The 19,852-nt window shown below is 48.0% G+C and overlaps 1 protein-coding gene across 2 annotated transcripts; it reads left to right on the forward strand.

Annotated features, from left to right (window-relative positions):
- The first annotated feature begins 7,793 nt into the window (after positions 1 to 7,793).
- On the forward strand, positions 7,794 to 19,487 carry jcadb (junctional cadherin 5 associated b). Of its 2 annotated transcripts, none has more exons than XM_029831515.1 (4): positions 7,794 to 7,971; positions 10,396 to 10,817; positions 12,453 to 16,177; positions 16,745 to 19,487. In XM_029831515.1, the coding sequence occupies exons 2-4, from the start codon at positions 10,489 to 10,491 to the stop codon at positions 16,777 to 16,779; spliced, it is 4,089 nt and encodes a 1,362-aa protein (XP_029687375.1). In that variant the 5' UTR covers positions 7,794 to 7,971; positions 10,396 to 10,488; the 3' UTR covers positions 16,780 to 19,487. The 2 variants fall into 2 exon arrangements, with proteins under 2 accessions (XP_029687375.1, XP_029687376.1); XM_029831516.1 differs by lacking the exon at positions 7,794 to 7,971 and adding an exon at positions 8,405 to 8,505.
- The last annotated feature ends 365 nt before the right edge of the window (positions 19,488 to 19,852 follow it).

Below are 19,852 nucleotides of genomic sequence, written 5' to 3' on the forward strand. Positions count from 1 at the left end.
TTAGGGGTAGGGTTAGAGTTAGGGGTAGGGTTGGGGTTAGGGTTAGGTTGGGGTTAGGGTTAGGGTTAGAGTTAGGGGTAGGGTTGGGGTTAGGGGTAGGGTTGGGGTTAGGGTTAGGAGTAGGGTTAGACTTAGGGGTAGGGTTGGGGTTAGGGGTAGGGGTTAGGGTTAGGGTTAGAGTTAGGGGTAGGGTTGGGGTTAGGGGTAGGGTTGGGGTTAGGGTTAGGAGTAGGGTTAGACTTAGGGGTAGGGTTGGGGTTAGGGTTAGGTTGGGGTTAGGGGTAGGGGTTAGGGTTAGGGTTGGTGAACAGTGGACACGTCAGCAGCCACTCATGTCTGTGGCTATATTTGTAGGAACGAGGAGCACCGGAGGCTCTTTGATGTTCTGCCTCCGCCTCTGCGTCCACTGCTGCTGCCTCCTCTCTTCTGTGTCTGGTGCCATTTCTACTTGATGTTTTGAACATATAATGGATACTAGAACTCTGTTGGAGTAATAAACTGCAGTATACCCCACAACAACTGCCTCCTGTGCTTCATCATGTACACACATCATATCAGCACATCTAAATTCCAGTTACAGAATGAGATTAAACAGCTGTTAATCCAAAAGATCCATGGGAGGAAATAACTTTTATTTATACTTTGATTGCACTCAGCCACATTAAAAACGGCGGAATCTGTTTGAATAAAGCAGATATTTACCCGGATATTTACGGAAACATGTCTGAAACCAATAAGCCACATGTAAAACAGGAGTGCAACAAGCAGGGTTAGGGTTAGGGTTAGGTACTGGAGGGTTAGGGTTAGGTACTGGAGGGTTAGGGTTAGGTACTGGAGGGTTAGGGTTAGGGTAAGGTACTGGAGGGTTAGGGTTAGGTACTGGAGGGTTAGGGTAAGGTACTGGAGGGTTAGGGTTAGGTACTGGAGGGTTAGGGTTAGGGTAAGGTACTGGAGGGTTAGGGTTAGGTACTGGAGGGTTAGGGTTAGGTACTGGAGGGTTAGGGTTAGGGTAAGGTACTGGAGGGTTAGGGTTAGGTACTGGAGGGTTAGGGTAAGGTACTGGAGGGTTAGGGTAAGGTACTGGAGGGTTAGGGTTAGGTACTGGAGGGTTAGGGTAAGGTACTGGAGGGTTAGGGTTAGGTACTGGAGGGTTAGGGTTAGGGTTAGGTACTGGAGGGTTAGGGTTAGGTACTGGAGGGTTAGGGTTAGAGTTAGGTACTGGGGGGTTAGGGTTAGGTACTTTAGGGTTAGGGTTAGGTACTTTAGGGTTAGGGTTAGGTACTGGAGGGTTAGGGTTAGGTACTGGAGGGTTAGGGTTAGGTACTAGAGGGTTAGGGTTAGGGTAAGGTACTGGATGGCTAGGGTTAGGTACTGGAGGGTTAGGGTTAGGGTAAGGTACTGGAGGGCTAGGGTTTGGTACTGGAGGGTGTGGGTTTAGGGTAAGGTACTGGAGGGTTAGGGTTAGGTACTGGAGGGTTAGGGTTAGGTACTGGAGGGTTAGGGTAAGGTACTGGAGGGTTAGGGTTAGGTACTGGAGGGTTAGGGTTAGGGTTAGGTACTGGGGGGTTAGGGTTAGTTACTTTAGGGTTAGGGTTAGGTACTGGAGGGTTAGGGTTAGGTACTAGAGGGTTAGGGTTAGGTACTGGAGGGTTAGGGTTAGGGTTAGTTACTGGAGGGTTAGGGTTAGGGTTAGTTACTGGAGGGTTAGGGTTAGGTACTGGAGGGTTAGGGTTAGGTACTGGAGGGTTAGGGTTAGTTACTGGAGGGTTAGGGTTAGGTACTGGAGGGTTAGGGTTAGGTACTGGAGGGTTAGGGTTAGGGTTAGTTACTGGAGGGTTAGGGTTAGGGTTAGTTACTGGAGGGTTAGGGTTAGGTACTGGAGGGTTAGGGTTAGGTACTGGAGGGTTAGGGTTAGGGTTAGTTACTGGAGGGTTAGGGTTAGGTACTGGAGGGTTAGGGTTAGGGTTAGTTACTGGAGGGTTAGGGTTAGGTACTGGAGGCTGAATTATCTCTGTTTCTGTCTGTTACTGACCCACCACAGCAGCTCAGGCTCGCCGATGAAAACGCTGAAGCTCTTATCTCATCTTGATCTCATCTGTGTATGATGAACCTCATTAGACATTCAGAGCTGGGTTTCTCCACCGGGCCAAGTCAGCATATTGTGTTACCAGGCAGAATCCTGTCTGTAGGAAGTCCAGCCTTCCTCTGTCTTGGCTGCTAGATGGCGATGAAGCTCCCTCACTTTCCTCAGCCAGTCACACAGCTGTGATGGCGTGGGCAGAGATGGGGTCCCCATCTCAGCTGTCTCCAAGGCAACAGGGGTTGGGGACAGGGAAAGGGCAGAGTGTGTATGTGTGCTTTCATGAATGTGTGTGCTGAACTGGAGCTTCAGACCTGACAGGGCGAGGTTCTTCAGCGTGTTGCAGTTTGATATTTGTACGTAAGCAGACGATGACGATGCAAAACAGCGACCTTCAAGGGGACACGTTTAATGTCCTTGCAATGAAAAATGTGTCATCAAGGACCTTTCCTTTTCTCTTCTCATATGAGAAAGACACAAACAAAATGAGAATTTTCTTTGTAGTAAGAAAGCATATGAAGCAGGACATGACAGCCTCACAGGTTGTTCCAGGGGGAACCTGATCACCAGATACACCAAAGTCGGGGCTTCTCTTCGTGAAAGGAAGTCCTGGTGGGTTTAATTCCCTCAGGAACATGTGAGGTCACTCAGACATGCATGAGCAGATCAAGACCAGCTCAGGAGTAAACGTGTGTGAGGTGTGTGAAATGCATCTGAATCCAGATGAGTACGTTTTTTCTCCCATTTTCACTGTTGTGACCTCCATTGTGTTAATGATTATAAAGTTTGTCCGGATCTCCTTTTGCATCACCAGCTGCAGTATAAAAGAGTGTAAAAGAGTGAAACATCTGCAAGTCCTGCTTATCTTTTTACAATGGCCGAGACCTTATCAATTAGCCCTGGTTAGCCTATGTTACCCCGTCCAGCACAAAAAGCTTGTTTGCTAAAAAGAAGCTCCAGAAATAAACCTTCCACAAAGCTCCCGGCAGCTGTTGTGACTACGAGAAGCAGCTTTGGTTGTTGTGCAGATATTAAAACTGAATAATAATGGATTTATTATTATGTTCAGTTTCACATATCGATGAGGCCTGAGTCAAGGATCGTACCTCTACATCTGCTCCAGGGTTTCCATCGTCTTGATGACACCTGCTGAAGATCAGACGAGGCCTCATCAAGTTTGATGTCACATCAAAAGCATAAAACTTGGAAATGATGCTAAAAACACAAGAGGGAAGCTTCTAAATAATGACTTACTTACCTAGGACAAATACAGCCTCAGGGAGGTCCACCAAATGACATGCTAGGTTGCCATAGAGATGGCTACGGTTGGCAAAGCCTTCAGAGTGGCAGGAAGCAGGAAAAGAGCTGATGACCCCCCCAGCTCTGTGTTCACCAGGGGAGCCCTTAGAGCCAACACAAGGCCAGTACAGGGATCTGGGGTGGATGGATGGATGGATGGATGGATGGATGGGTGGATGGATGGATGGATGGGTGGATGGAGGGATGGATGGATGGATGGATGATGGATGGGTGGATGATGGATGGATGGATGGATGGATGGATGATGGATGGATGGGTAGATGGATGATGGATGGATGGATGGATGGGTGGGTGGATAGTTAGATGGATGGATGGGTGGATGGATGGATGGATGGATGGGTGGATGGATGATGGATGGATAGATGGATGGATGGGTGGATAGATAGATGGATGGATGATGGATGGGTGATGGATGGATGGATGGATGGATGGATGGATGGATGATGGATGGATGGATGGATGGGTGGATGGATGATGGATGGATGGGTAGATGGATGATGGATGGATGGATGGATGGATGATGGATGGGTGGATGATGGATGGATGGATGGATGGATGATGGATGGGTAGATGGATGATGGATGGGTGGATGGATGGATGGATGGGTGGATGGATGGATGGGTGGATGGATGATGGATGGATAGATGGATGGATGGGTGGATAGATAGATGGATGGATGATGGATGGGTGATGGATGGATGGATGGATGATGGATGGATGGATGGGTGGATAGATAGATGGATGGATGGGTGGATAGATAGATGGATGGATGGATGGGTGGATAGATAGATAGATGGATGGATGGATGGATGATGGATGGATGGATGGATGATGGATGGATGGGTGGATAGATAGATGGATGGATGGATGGATGGTGGATAGATAGATGGATGGGTGGATAGATGGGTGGATAGATAGATGGATGATGGATGGATGGATGGATGGATGGTGGATAGATAGATGGATGGATGGATGGATGGATGGGTGGATGATGGATGGATGGATGGATGATGGATGGATGGATGGATGATGGATGGATGATGGATGGATGATGGATGGATGGATGGATGATGGATGGATGGATGGATGATGGATGGATGGATGATGGATGGATGATGGATGGATGGATGGGTGGATAGATGGATGATGGATGGATGGATGGCTGATGGATGGATGGATGGATGGATGATGGATGGATGATGGATGGATGGATGGGTGGATAGATGGGATGACCTCCAAATGCAGACACACACGACCGGTTGAGGTTGGAATTAAGGTTCAGGGCAAAACCAAGTGGTGCTGGAGGCAGAGAAACACGGTCCAATGGAGCAGGCTGGGCGGAGCAAACAGGCGTCCGATAGGTGATCAGAGGGTGAGACTGACAATCAGTTCAGAGCTGGAAACAGGAATCATGAAACCAACTTGCATTCACAGTTCCAGGAGCCAGGCTGTCTGGTGATGATTGAAAGGTGGACCAGGCTTTTAAAGCAGGAGGCAGGAGGCAGATTAGCTGGAGATGAGTTCCAGGTGTGTAGATCACCTGACAGGAGAGAACCTGGAAGCAGCCCCGCCCAGCCTGGAAGGAAACAGACATGGGAAAGACAAGAAACAGAAGGGGAGGGGGAGAGGGAAATACTCCTAACACCCTTCTGTAAACTCTTCCTGAACTCTTTTTAAACTCTTCTTGGACTCTTCTGTAAACTCTTCTGTAAACTCTTCTGTAAACTTTTCTGAAAACTCTTCTTAAACCTTTCTTGAACTCTTCTGTAAACTCTTCTTAAACCCTTCTTGAACTCTTTTGTAAACTCTTCTGTAAACTCTCCTGTGAACTCTTCTGTAAACTCTTCTGTAAACTCTTCTTAAACCCTTCTTGAACTCTTCTGTAAACCCTTCTTGAACTCTTCTGTAAACTCTTCTTGAACTCTTTTGTAAACTCTCCTGTAAACTCTCCTGTGAACTCTTCTGTAAACTCGTCTGTAAACCTTTCTTGAACTCTTCTTAAACTCTTCTTAAAACCTTCTTGAACTCTTCTGTAAACTCTTCTGTAAACTCTCCTGTGAACTCTCCTGTGAACTCTTCTGTAAACTCTCCTGTAAACTCTTCTGTAAACTCTTCTTAAAACCTTCTTGAACTCTTCTGTGAACTCTCCTGTGAACTCTCCTGTGAACTCTTCTGTAAACTCTCCTGTGAACTCTCCTGTGAACTCTCCTGTAAACTCTCCTGTGAACTCTTCTGTGAACTCTTCTGTGAACTCTCCTGTGAACTCTTCTGTAAACTCTCCTGTGAACTCTTCTGTGAACTCTTCTGTAAACTCTCCTGTGAACTCTTCTGTAAACTCTTCTGTAAACTCTTCTGTAAACTCTCCTGTGAACTCTTCTGTGAACTCTTCTGTAAACTCTTCTGTAAACTCTTCTGTGAACTCTCCTGTAAACTCTCCTGTGAACTCTCCTGTAAACTCTTCTGTAAACTCTTCTGTAAACTCTTCTGTGAACTCTCCTGTGAACTCTCCTGTGAACTCTCCTGTAAACTCTTCTGTAAACTCTTCTGTAAACTCTCCTGTAAACTCTCCTGTGAACTCTCCTGTAAACTCTTCTGTGAACTCTCCTGTAAACTCTCCTGTGAACTCTCCTGTGAACTCTCCTGTGAACTCTCCTGTAAACTCTCCTGTGAACTCTTCTGTGAACTCTTCTGTAAACTCTCCTGTAAACTCTCCTGTGAACTCTCCTGTGAACTCTCCTGTGAACTCTCCTGTAAACTCTCCTGTGAACTCTTCTGTGAACTCTTCTGTAAACTCTTCTGTGAACTCTCCTGTGAACTCTCCTGTGAACTCTCCTGTGAACTCTTCTGTAAACTCTTGTTTAAACACTTCTGTAAACTCTCCTGTGAACTCTCCTGTAAACATTGCTGTGCTCCTGTGAGCAGAAGAGCTGGAGAACGTTTTGATGAAATGGACGGAGACTCTCCTGTCGTATGGAGAGAACATGAAAATAAGTTTTACAATAGATGTGCGGCCAGGTGGTCTCATGAATTTGTTGAGCACTGTGGGGTCAAACAATTTCATTTTTCCATTTTACTCTTTGACAAATTGTGCAACGAGGACGACTCCTGTGGAAGCACAGACGCACAGCGAAAGGCTGCCGTCAGCTCACAGCTGCTCGTGTCTCATGTTGCCGAGTTTTGGGGGTTGGTTTTAGGGTCTGTGGTGAACTGCACTGTTCCCTGGAGAGGTATGTTTTCATCTCTGGAGTTTGTCGTCCCACAGGAACACAGACCATAATGGTGCCCTGTTACTGGGGGGTAGTCCGTCTGTAGTCTTTAATGGGCCGTCAGGACTCTTCCGAAAGTCTGTTGATTCAGTCACATGAAGCCAGTTGTCCATAATTAGAGAGGGTTGGTCCAGTCGTAGGAGGTTATGTGAATATGTGGTATTAAAGGGATCATATGGATTTTAAACAAGCATCCCTGCTGCTATTGGTAGATTAAAAAGATCATAGTCACAACAACCATTCAAAGCTCAAAGATGGAGCGTAACAACCTTTGTAAATCTACTCATCAAGCTGTGGTATAAACTACTGTATTCACTAAACCAATGTCGGAGTTTAATGAGGAGCAATAATGCAAAAATGAAATAAAAACAATCTTCATAAAACACCAATATATCTGGGTAGTCTTGTTTTTTTACAGTCACAATAAATTCAGTATATTTAGGAAATGTGTTGGTCCTGGTCAGGGCAGATTAATAAGGGTTAGATCTCCACCAACAACTTGATGTCCACAACCACTCAGAATTGAAGTCCTCTACCTTTGAATTAGGTGCAAAGCTTTAATAGTTTTCAAGGAAATACCTCAAAATTGTAAATAAACGGGGGAAAATAATCATCCTCATAAATCCAAAGGAAGGATTGTGGATAAGTTATTAATCCCATGTGGTCACCTTTAAAGCTTCTGAAAGTCAACAGTTAGCTTGGATCAACTTGCCAATAGGCCCACATCACTGAAGAAGCTCAAGTCCTTGCAGGGACCTCTGAGCCCCCCCAGCAGGAGGGTCCCAGGCCAGCACATTTAATTAGCTAAGCTGCTTCGGCATTAGACAGAAGGGGACACACACAAGGGTGTGGTGCTGCTGCACATCTAGAAGACAGAACAGAAAAAATGGTGCAGGAGCATCTAAAGAGAAAAAGCTTTGATTCTATATAAATGATTGTGTGCCTGAGAAAGTGCCCCCCCCCCCCCCCCCCCCCCCCCGCCCCCCTTAATTCATGACAACCGTCCTGAACACAAAACCTGTCTGTTGCTATGAAAAAAGGAGCAAAGTTGGGAGAAACAGTTTGGAAGAAACCATTCTGCCATCCCTGCGTGGAGAGCAGCGCGCATGTGAGGAGCCCACCCCGCCTCAGCTGTAGTGAGGAGAACCCTGTCCAGGCAGCCAGCAACCAGCCAGCAACCAGCCCGTCCCTGCCTACCAATAGGCATGCTCGGCTCAGGCTCGGCTCAGGCTCTGCACAGCTCAGTCTCAGCAGCTCGAGCTGAGCGCAGGGGAACTGCGACGGCCGCGCCAAGCATCTCTCCAGGTATGCGTCTCTCTCTGCTACGCCCCGATTTTCTGGCGGCGCGCTGCATTCTGCTTCTGTCCCTCATTTACAGGGAGGGGTCACCGTTCTGGCCCCGCGGTGGGGGGTTCATGCTTTTCTGGTTCGAGTTGTTTTAATGATGGGGCTCACGTCGCCTCGCCCCGTAGCTTTGGTAAACACATTTCCAAAGAGGCGCCTCGTTAAACCGCGCGTCAACTGACACACATGCACGCACGCACACACACACACACACACACACACACGCACACACACACACACACACCTCAAAATGCTGTCCAGATGCGGCCGTTGCTGCGGGCTGCGAGGCGGGGATTCGTGTGCGCATTCTTAGAATCACATTTGCAACCAGGTTCGGATTTGGACAAGCGGGATTGTTTCGTCAAAGCAGAGAGCGGGTGCGCGGGGGGGGGGGGGGCAGAGAGATGGAAGGAAAGATTGCATGTGTAAGTTGCCGTGCGAGCAGGTGGAGGCTGATATTCCTTCATCTCAGACCTGCGGCACAGGGCGAAGCAGGTAAACGCGATCTGGAAAATCATTTCATGGCAGTGTCACGAGGGCTGTAGCACACAGGGCTGCAGCAAGGCTGTGGGGGCTACAGGGGGTCACATTGTGTCTGCTTGGTGGGTTTTTCCCCAACAGTCATACATTATTGATAAGTGTGTGTTGTGATACAGCCGATCTATTTCAAATCATGATTCATTCATACATGGAGCTCTCCTCCAGGGGGAGGATGGCGGGGAAGGGGGGGGGGGTCAGCGGGCTTAGGCAACACAAAGTGCGCTAAATGTCGGAGTTGCGGTTGAGGTTAGGTGGCATCGGCGCTGTGCTGGATCGGCGGCTGGTTCTTTGTCACTAGGTAGGATGTAGGTCCACTCCCACAGCAGCCAGGGGGGTGCCGCCAGCCTTCCCGAGCTGCTGTTGCAGTGGCCATTACCTGTGCACGTTTCAGGCCTGGCTGTGCACGGCCGGGCTGGTTGCTGCGCCAAAGTAAGGAAAAGTTGTTCCAGCATCACGTCCGACGTGTGTGACACTGATAACGTGGACATGCAGGTGCAGCAGGGCAGTAACTCCCCTGGACGTTTGCTGTTGCTATGCTGCCCGTGCCTCGTTCCCACTGTAATCACTGGGAGCTGTGACCTTGAACTCACCACAAACCACCACAACAACAACAAAGCCTCATCCAAGCAGGGAAGCTTCTGTGCCAGCTCAGCTTTACTCTCTTCACAGTGAATTTGATTATTTATTTGCTTTTAGTTGCATTCATGCGACACAGCAGATCCACTTTTTCTGATTTTGAACGCAATTCTAGAATTTATAATTCACAGTGGAAACTGTGACCTCGGCCTCCCTGCAGTGCTTTTAGCGCATATCGGGATCTTCTGGAAGTCTCCATCGTCTTTCCGAAGTGTTAAAGTAGATCAAAATGGCCAAAAGGAACTCTTGGAAAGTGGGAGAAGTTGTGGAGCTGGAAACAATAAGGTCACCTGAGGGTCAAGAAACAGAGTTTCTGTTCAAAGCTTTGCTGTGGAATTGTTTTATAGATGGAAGCTCGAAGGATTCCTGACAAAATAATCAGTCATATGAACATCGTTTCAGTCACGAATGAGCGGATTTTGTTAACATTCACATTAAAACAGCGTGGAAACTCTTAAAAGTTAGATTTAAATGAAAGGATTCTTCATTCCACCTCAGGTGACCAACAGCCACTTCAGGTGAACGTTCATCCATTTTACTAATCATGATGTTGGGTTAGTAACCTAGGGTTAGCAACCCTAGGGTTAGTAACCTATGGTTAGTAACCCAACATCATGATGGAAAATGAATAAAGCGCCACTTTTCCATGGCCCAAACTCCACTGGCCAACAGAACATTCATGTAAAGGCTGTAAGAAAGTATCAGAGGCTCGTTAGTCAAATGATTTAAGACTCAAAATCAGGTTGTCCTAATTAAGGTCGAAGGTCAATATTTTGTTCACCTGTCACAAAGGTCACACCCGGCAATAACACCACCACACCATCTTCCTCCAGTAAGAATGGATCCAGACTGATGGTGCTGTGGCCAGAACTCGGTCCATTAAAGGAACATTTGAACACATCCAACGGGAGCTTTGATTAGAGGACACTTATTTCGTCCCACCTGCTACATGCTGCCTCTAACATCCTGAGGACCACAGGTGGCCCTCAACATGCACAGTGCAACACCAATACAACCTTTCGTGATCAATTTCAGCGCAGGACGGCTGCAGGTTTTAATCAGAGCTGCTTCCAGGTCTTGAGTGGCAGTTCGGATTCTCTCTCTTCTCATTTCTGTGCAAGCGTATTAAAGTTTGGTTTGGCTTTATCTGCACTCCTCATCGTGTGTGTGGAACCAATGCACTCATGTTCAACTCTTCATCCCCTGTAGTGATGGCCTCTGCCGAGCAGCCGCTCTCCCGCCTCCATCGTGCCTAAGGCACCGCCACCTTCGCTCTCTTCCCCAGAAGTGAGAGACAGCACCATGTACAGTGTGGAAGACCTCCTCATTTCACATGGATATAAGCTACCCAGGAGCGGCCCTCCATCTGCCACGCCTTACGACAAGCGGCCCGCTGACTGTCAGCGTGAACTTGTAGACAACAGGGCTGCTGGCCGGGGAACGCTGAACGGATACGAGGTGGAACGGGGGGCGTCGATCGCAGGCATCTATGGGAGCAGGCAGGCGCTGGTGAAGGCGTACCCCACCACGGACAATGAAAGTGGGGAGAGGAGCCAAAGGAGGAAAGAAGCTGGTATCGGTATCCTAGGTGATGCTCAGCCCTTGGGTGATTCTCTTGCCACAGATAGTGGGTGAGTGTGTTTTTTAGGTCCTGCTCCCCCACACCCTTTCTATCTTTCCCTCCCTCTCCATACTCACCGGAGTCCTTTGCTTTAAAAGGAGCCTCCTCGCTTGTTTTTAGTGTGTCTGCTGCTTCTCATCCTTCCTGAGCTGCTGCAGCTCTGCAGCTCTGCAGCCACAGCAGCTCTGCAGCTCTGCAGCTCTGCAGCCACAGCAGCTCTGCAGCCGCAGCAGCTCCGGCCGAATGCTTCTGCATGCAGCCGCTGCACCAACGTGAGCCGTGCGTCCGTGTGAAGACCACCTGTGCGTTTGTATCATCTCCACCAGGCTGGCAGATGTTCAGAGTGGCTCTGGAGCAACCTGAGGAGCACTGAACGCGCCGCGAGACGGGTGCGTAATCGCTCCACTGTAAACAGTGGCCCACTGAATCACGCCCAGCACGTGCGCTGTGATGTAAGCATGTTGCTGGGCAAGTGTGCTGAGCGTGGCTCCCCGTGGCCACACAGTAGCAGCTGCCGCTGCCGCTGCCGCTGCTGCTGCTGCTGCTGCTGCTGCTGCTGCTGCTGCTGCCGCAGGGATCAGCCGTCACTGTGCTGCATCAGTGGGATCACACACGAGCGCAGACGCATGGATGCTCAAAGAACGATCCATGTATATCTGCATACAAGCACCATTATTGTAGACACGCAGGCTTCAGTCCCCCCTAAAGGATCCTCGTCACACACCTGCCAGCTTGGGTTCCACTCAGCCTCTGTTAAATTACATACTGGGACAAAACCAGTTCACCCTAGCAACCATCAAAGGTCTTCATTCCTCATTTGTGCTTGAACTACAGTTTGTGTCGCCGAAAACCATTTTAGCAAAGCACATTTTTATCTGTCTGGGGTTCTTAAAGGTGCTGATGATTAAAGGGTGTTGCTTTGATGTCGGTCCGTCATGGATGTTTAAACTCACAATGCTTCCATGTCTGTGTGCATACGTGTGTGAGTGTACATGTGTGTACGTGTGTGCATACGTGTGTGCATACGTGTGTGAGTGTACATGTGTGTACGTGTGTGCATACGTGTGTGTGTACATGTGAGTGTATGTGTGTGTGTACATGTGAGTGTATGTGTATATGTTTGTATGTGTGTGTACGTGTGTGTGTACGTGTGTGTACATGTGTGTGTATATGTTTGTACGTGTGTGTGTGTGTACGTGTGTGTGTATGTGTGTGTGTGTATGTGTGTACGTGTGTGTGTGTATGTGTGTGTATATGTTTGTACGTGTGTGTATGTGTGTGTGTGTGTACATGTGTGTGTATGTGTGTGTGTACATGTGTGTACGTGTGTGTGTGCATACGTGTGTACGTGTGTGTGTGTCTGTGTGCATGCGTGTGTGTGTGTGCATGTGTGTGTACGTGTGTGTATTTGTATGTGTGCATGTATGTTGGTAAGTGTGTGTTGATGTGTGCGCGTGTGTGTTTGAGAGAGTGTGTGTATTTGTTTATTCCGGAGAGACTTGGAAGAAGCTCCTTCCAAGGTTCAGGTGCGCTGGAGAAGCCACCTGGACTGAGACGGGTCTCATCAGGCTGCTTCGTTGTATCAGAGAAATATTGAGGTTGGAGCTGACGCCTGCAGGAGTAATTTCTCTTTTGGTGGTTGCAGGTTCTATGACGTTCCCAGTTTGACCTACTCAGACCCATTAAGCTATGAAGAGAGGGATGTTTCCTATTGGAGAAGGCGTGGCCAGGACTTCAGCATCCTTCTGGACTATGCTGACGGCAGGGAGCTGAGGGCTTCTGCCGGGGCCTGGAGGCCTCAGGCTCTGATGACTGCAGAGCAGCACAGGGCAGAGAGACAAGCGCAGCAGCTATGGGAGGAACTCTCTTGGTTAAGGGACTTAGATGCAGCTCCTGGCCAACTAAGGGTTACCGAGGAAAGAAAATGCCAGAGTCTTGGTACAGAGGAGTGGAAGCCTGCTGTTGGTCTAGGAAGACAGTTATCGGATGGAGATGGTGACAGATGGGCTCAGGACCAATACCGGCTGAGGACACCAGAGGGGTTTTTCCACCCCAGAACTAAGGCAAAGTCTCAGTCTCTTCCCCGAGTTTTATCCCCTGATGGCATTAGTGGCAGAGAGCTTGTTCCATCCAGACCATGTCTACCCGATCGACAACAGAGGATGAACAGCACTGTGTTCTCGGGGCCCTACAGTAGATACATCTATAGTGGTGCTGTCAGAGACCGCTGGTGCAGGAACGCTGGGCCAAGCAGCCATGTTGCACTTTTACCAAAGCCCAGGTTCAGCAGGCCTTTAAAGCCTCCATCCTATGAGATTCACCAGCAGACAAGGGGTAGCGCAGAAATGCTTGCTATAGAACAGGGTGCTAAACAAAAAGAAAGATCTATCTTTTATCCAAGGGGAGGGGACCTGAGACAAGACTTTTTCTCACATCACTCTGCCATGACAGGAATGGAGCCTCCTGGCTACATCCCACCCCCATCGTACAAGAGAGTCCCACCTCCGAGGGCAGTTTCAGTCAACCACAATGAAATCGCAAACCTAAGGTGGAAGGCGGAAGCGCTCCAGATGCCCAGCTCAGATCCTGGGCGGTGGCTGTCTAGACAGGCAGGTGGTTCATGGCTGGAACATTATGGAGATCACGGTGTACCGTATCGAAAACAGATCCATGCTGGACACGAAGAGCAACCAAATCAAGCACGTCAGATACCAAGTGAAGACCCAAAAGTGAAACAAATCTCAGGAGGGCCAAGCGGAGGATCTCTCACAGATTCAGACAAATTACGTAATATCAACAAAGAGACTCCATCAGCTAAAATTTTAGGACAATCGACAAGTGACAGTGCCTTTCCTTCCCAACAGGGGTCAGCTCTTAACAGTGACAGCCGCAAAGCCACTTTCAATGACAATGATGGCAGTATTAGGTGGTGCAACAGGGCAATTAATAAAAAAAGCGACAGTGCGGCCCCTGAGCAAGCCCGAAGTCAGTTTTTGCCTTCGTCTATCCTGGGTAAACCTCCTCCTCCTCCATGTAAGCCGGCTAACCAGGGTGTGTCTGAAACCGTGGCCGACACGAAAAAGGTGGAACCACCTGAACAACCAGACAAAGACAAATCTAAGAATCTTAAAAAGAGACTTAGCGAGACCATTTTTTGTTTGGTATCTGTCCCTGTCACTCCTCAGCTCATAATCCGTGATCAGAATAATAACAATGAAAAGTCTCCAGATCCTGCAGACAGTCCTAGTGACAACAAAACAGGCCATTTAACAAACCAAAGTCTCCAAAGCACATCTTCAGCAGAAGCTGAGCTGCAAGCACTAACTGGTAGCATATCAAGCAGCAAAGCAAGCAGCAGAGCGAGCAGCAAAATGTTCAAGAAAGTACCCTGCAGACCCCCCAAGATCAACCACTACAAGGAGATGAAACTCTTGGGAACCTGGCCTGCAAACCAGTATAGAGACCAGGAGACACAAACGAGCCCAGAGGTTGAAAAACCTGTATCTGAAAATGCAGAAGCACAAGATCCTGGACCTCCCAGCAGCGAAGTTCCTGCTGACAATAGTGCTGTAGTCGGAACCGCTTTCAGCTTCCCGATAAAGGGAGTGAAAAGCTTAAAACTTTCAAGCAACAGCGCCTTCTCTCTGACATCCACCTTCATCAACCAGCTGAACAAGAGCACAGCTCAGCAGCCAGCAGTAACCCCCTCAGGAAACACGGAGGAAAGCAAACCAGCACCGGTCATTGGAACGGAGGCACTGGAACAGTTACTGCGAAAACCAGTCAGTCAACGGCCATGGGATGCTGTGAAGGAGCTGGAGACCATCCAAAAAGAAGTCCAGAATCAGCAGCAACACCAGGAGAGCAAACAGCCCAGTGTTGACAAGTGCATAGAAGACCTCAACGAGGCCTATAAAGACATCCTGGAGTTAGGCACTGCCAGCAATAAAGTCACCAACGGTTCTGTCCAAATTCCTGAGCGGATCAAAATTAGTCTGACATCACAGCCTCTGAACAAGCCCAGCAGCCTGAGGCGCAGTGCCGTCAGCTGGTCTGTTGACCCCGAATACAGAGAAGTGAAGAGCGCCTTTTCAAGACCTGCCACAAAATCGGTCACCTTCAGCAAACAACTTAGGGAGGAGTTGCCGGTACCTCCGCGAGAGACAGGGTTCCGAGAATACAGAGTGGTTGCCCACGTTTCACGTAGACGTAGCAATGATGGCAGGACAGTGAAACTAGACCTGCCTGACGAGCCTATTGAGACGCCTCTAAGTGACTTCAGTCCAACAACGCACACGACAGCAGCTGAGGTGCCGTGGGCAGACCGACAGCCTATGCAGGATGCTTCCACGTTGACTAGTCCACCTGATTATGAAGACATATGCCAGACCTTGCGGCAGTCGAGGGACCCAGCAGATGTCAACAAAGGACCCACAAGCTCTTTAAAACCTAATGATGCAGAGGTTCTTCATGACATAAATGTGGCTTCGGAAGAGGAATGCCCCATCTGTAAACGAGAGCTAGAAAATCAAATGAGGCAAGGCCCACTGCCTCCGCTTCACGAGGAAAACAGCTCAGATAGCTCAACCAATCAAAATGGCAGCCCACCACAGCACATCATCTCAGAGAGTCCAGATGGTGAAACAGCAGAGCAGCCAGCAGACTCCAGTTCAAAAGCTTCTGACCTGTGCGGTGATGCTCAGGCAGACCTCGTGGAGAGCTTGTGTGTGGATGAAAACATCCCCCCAGAGCCTGGAGATCCTGAGGCCACAGAGAAACAGGGTGCTACTGACGCTCTAACAAATGCAGAATTTGGAGAAAAGGTCAGTTCTACATCAGGACCAGATGAGGCTGTTGTAGACAAACACACGGCCAAAGTCGACTTTGAATGTGAGGACGGTACAAGTTCTGGTGAGACTCCGGAACAAGGAAAGAGGCATTCCTTCCCAGAGCATAGACCCGGTTTATGGACTCATTTGGGAAGAGACCACATGGAGTTACCAGAGTTTCCTCCAGACAGACTACCACTCTCTGTTCCTCCAAACTTAGACCGCAGGTTGTCTCTTAGTTTGGAGGGGGAAAGGAGGAGCAGGGGGGCTTTGCACCGAATCGAAATGTTGCAGAATAAGCTGGCTATTTCGCCCGGTCGGGTGGCTGTTGAGCGCTTGGCCAGGATGAGGGAGGTGGACATTATGTACCGCGTGAGGCGCCTCAGCATTAAGAGTACCGACTCTGGAGAGGGAGATGGTGAGGCCGATGCGCTGGAAGAGGCCCCCCCCTCCCCTCAAAGAGACAAGGACACTAATGAAGAGGTCACCCCTTCACAGCAGGTCTCTACGGAGACAGTGGGGCAAGAGTCATCTCTCACAGGTAAGTTTATCACATTAAAGGCAAGAAAGTTGGGCTTTACAAATATACCTTCTCGAAAATGATCAATATTTTTGAATTCAAAAATTAGCCAGATCAGCCGACAAACTAAAGCTGCATATACTAGAAAAGACTGGAAAAGAACTTATTGTAGAACTTATTTGCCTGTGGACGAAATGAAAGCTGAGATGGTTCAACACCACTCACATTAAACACATTTTCGTGGGACTCCACTAACTTCTGCTGTCCTGGAATGCTAACGTTAGCCGTGTGCCGTTATCACTAACCCTACAAAGATACATATGAAATCAGGAAAATGACCTTGAACTGATAGGTGAAGTATTTAGGAAACTCTTTTAAACACAGAAGATGTTTTCTCTCCCATCCGCTGTGATCAACAGCAGCACAGTCGAAGAACTGAGGGGGTCTCAAGCTTGGGAAACCCTCCGAGGAACAAATGTTTGGGATTTGGGGCTCTAAAGAAACTCAACATTTGACATTTATATTAAGAATGCAACCTGCAGATTCAAAATGCACTTTTAATGACTCCGTTCTTGTTTTACCCCTCAGAACCCCATGATCCCAGCCAAGTGGAGGCAGTGTAGTACATCATCTCCATCAGAGGGTTTTAAGCTTCAACACTGTGACCTGGCTGCCTACTAGAATGCCTTCATCTCATCTTGACACAGATATGGCCTTCTTGTCCGACACGAGCATTGTGTACACCCCCACCCTACGGCGCTGCATTGACTACTTAGAGTGCTGTTCCACTGCCAAAGGAAGGTGCCCCTTCAATGAGGGGCAACTTCTGCCCCGAGTCCTACCCTGGTTCCCTCAAACAGACCTCCTCCCACCCCATCTGCTCATCATCCTCGAGCCCATTCTCCCTGGTTGGTCTTCTTGTAGCAGCTTGTCCCATTGTCCCGCCCACACCTTTACAGACGTTTCTGCTCATTTCTAGACGTTATGCAAGTCACGCTTCTTAGAACCTTCTGCATACAGCACAAATCCAGTTTGGTGAGCTGTTGAGGCTATGAATGTACGCATTTGTGTTGAAGCTACCACTGATAAACCTGTTCTGTTGCATTTAGAGAACACCAAAACAAAGGGATTGGCGTAGCGAGGCTATAGCTGTTTAGGACTGGACATCACTGTCTTTGGCTCAAGAACTGTTTTTGATTTTCAGCGATATCACACAGCCTTTCTTTTCTGAAACCTTCTGAAGCTAGTGCCCGTCTCATTGTGGTTGGACCACACTGCACCATAACTCCCAGAGCTCTTCAGTGAAGAGTGACCCTGCAGCGCCCGACACGACCCGTGAGAGTAGACCTGCTCAGAAAAGGGAGAGTTGCCTTCAGCTTTGAGTGATAGACGCTCCAGCTCATCACTGACTGTCATTTCCAGAAATTTCAGGAAGCAATAAAGGTGTCCATTTTACTGGGTGGCAGCCAGGAGTAAAGATTTAAATGCATAGTGGGATAAACATTTGTAAAATGTAGAGCAATATCGTTGTAAAGGTCGGTGGTTTAGGGGAGCGACCTGTAGGGTTAGGGTTAGCAGGTGTTAGAGGTGAACGTGTCACTCAGATTCTATTACAGGCACGTGGAAGAGGGGAAATGGCAGGGGCTTGCTTTACTCCATGATATACATTTATGTTTTACATCTATGTCGTAAAGAGACATTTCACTGAATATTTATTTTTCTTATCATCAGATTGTTAATCAGTTTGCATAATGTATAAAAATAAAGATCTATTTTAAATATTTTAAGAGCTATTTTGTATTTACCCATGACCCCTTATTTGTTCCGCTGTATATGAGTCCATCATCTATACGTATAGTCCACAACGTTCTAGTGCTTTAACAGAGTGATTGAAGAGGTGACGCCCTTTAGTGTGCCTTGATCACACAATTCTGCTTCAGTGAGTGAACAGCTTCCCCCGTGCTCATGTTGATGTGAGAGTCTATTCCATGACTTCCTGTGTCCCAGTGCTTGGACAGAAGCTACCAGGGTCAACGTTGATGGACGGTTCCCTCTCAGCTCCTTGTGTTGGTGGGCAGACATGGCTTGGGTCTTCTTTAGCCTGTCTTTGTCTTCCAGGTTCCCTTACCTGCTGTTCTGCTGTCGCTTTAAGAAATAAAATGGACCTTTTTTTGTTTTTCTTTCCTTTTCCCTCTCCATGTTGTCTTTGGCCCTGCTCCTGGGGACCCCGCCCTTTGGAAACTGTATCCGTTCTGTGTAAATTGCTCCGCTCCTCTCTGCAGTACGCTGGTTTGTGCCGAAGAACATGTATCGACAACAAGCAAATCATTTCTTGGAATGGATTTGACATCGACCACAACGATTGGCACCGCCATAAAAATGGCGCCTCATCTGTGGAAGGCATCACGCTTCACCTGACTGTCATGTAGCAGTTGACACTTGTAGCATTTGATCAACACGTTGTCTTAGTATTTCCAATGTCTTGTAAATTTGAAATGATCATGTCGCCTTATTCCATGTGCATTCCAGTCTACTCTTGGCAAAGCCGAATCCTTCTGTCCTGTCTCATGCCGTAGGTGTCTACAGAGACCAAACGGCCGGACCTCTGGCTGGAGCTACAGTAGCATTGAGCGTCGCTTCTGCGCTTTTTTCTGTTTCGCTGTCAGAACACGAGTCAAAACTGTGAACGTCACAATACAAATACGAGTTCCAAAACTCCAGTTTCACGCAGGGGGAGAGCAGGTCTGGAGACCAGGACACATTCAGAGAGGACAAGCTGGAAGGCCCAGAACCACCGACACATTTCATCTTCAGCTCCCATCAAAGAACAAATGTCGTGCTTTGGTCTCGTCTGTAAACTGCCCCGGTGACATTTTATTAACCCCACCAGCCCGAATAATTGGCATGTCAGGTACACTTGAAGACTTTTGTACTGCAGGTTATGTGCAACATGAAGTAATTATGCACACTTGTAATATTTTCTATTTTCATATGAGATTTAAGTGCTTTTTGTACTCACTGGCATCTTTTTTCTTCCTTGCATGAAATGCAAGAGAGAGAAGAAAAAAATGTTTTTCATAAAGGATATTTGCATTTGGTACTCCAATAGTAAAACCAGTGGGTGAGATGTTCTGTTTCATGATTTAATTCAAAAGATCTATGCCAAGTATTTAAAAACTATTTTTAGAGTAAATCAAAGACTCATTCATTTTCCTTTAAGACATGCCTTTAACTTTGTATCTATAAATATGAGCATAATCCACATTCATATGATTGTGCTACTGTTGTATGATACTGCAGTCGTATTCAGAAATAAATTCTTTGCATGAACTTCAGGTGTTTGTGATCTCTTGTGGCTCCGATATATTTGGTGTACGAGGTGAAGATGCTACCTTCTTCCTACCAAAGGATTTCTGCTTATTGTATCGAACGATTGTATGAAATCAGCGCTTGTGCTTTGATCGTGTCCAGGTAGGTCAGAAACCGCTCCCCTGCGTCCAGCCTCGCCTGGTTCCAGCTGCCTTTGTCTCCGAGTCTCCTCTGAACTCCTCTGAGCCAGTTCACATCCACCGTCAGTGTTCACTCGTCACAACCATCCATGTCCGAGAGTCGCTAATGGCAACTGCACGTCACGACGTCACAGCGGACGTCTTCAAATGTCCTCCTCCTTAACCCAGGAAAAACTGAGGTCATGGT

This window comes from Takifugu rubripes, chromosome 22, assembly GCF_901000725.2.
Source record: "Takifugu rubripes chromosome 22, fTakRub1.2, whole genome shotgun sequence".
NCBI classification, from domain to species: Eukaryota; Metazoa; Chordata; class Actinopteri; order Tetraodontiformes; family Tetraodontidae; genus Takifugu; species Takifugu rubripes.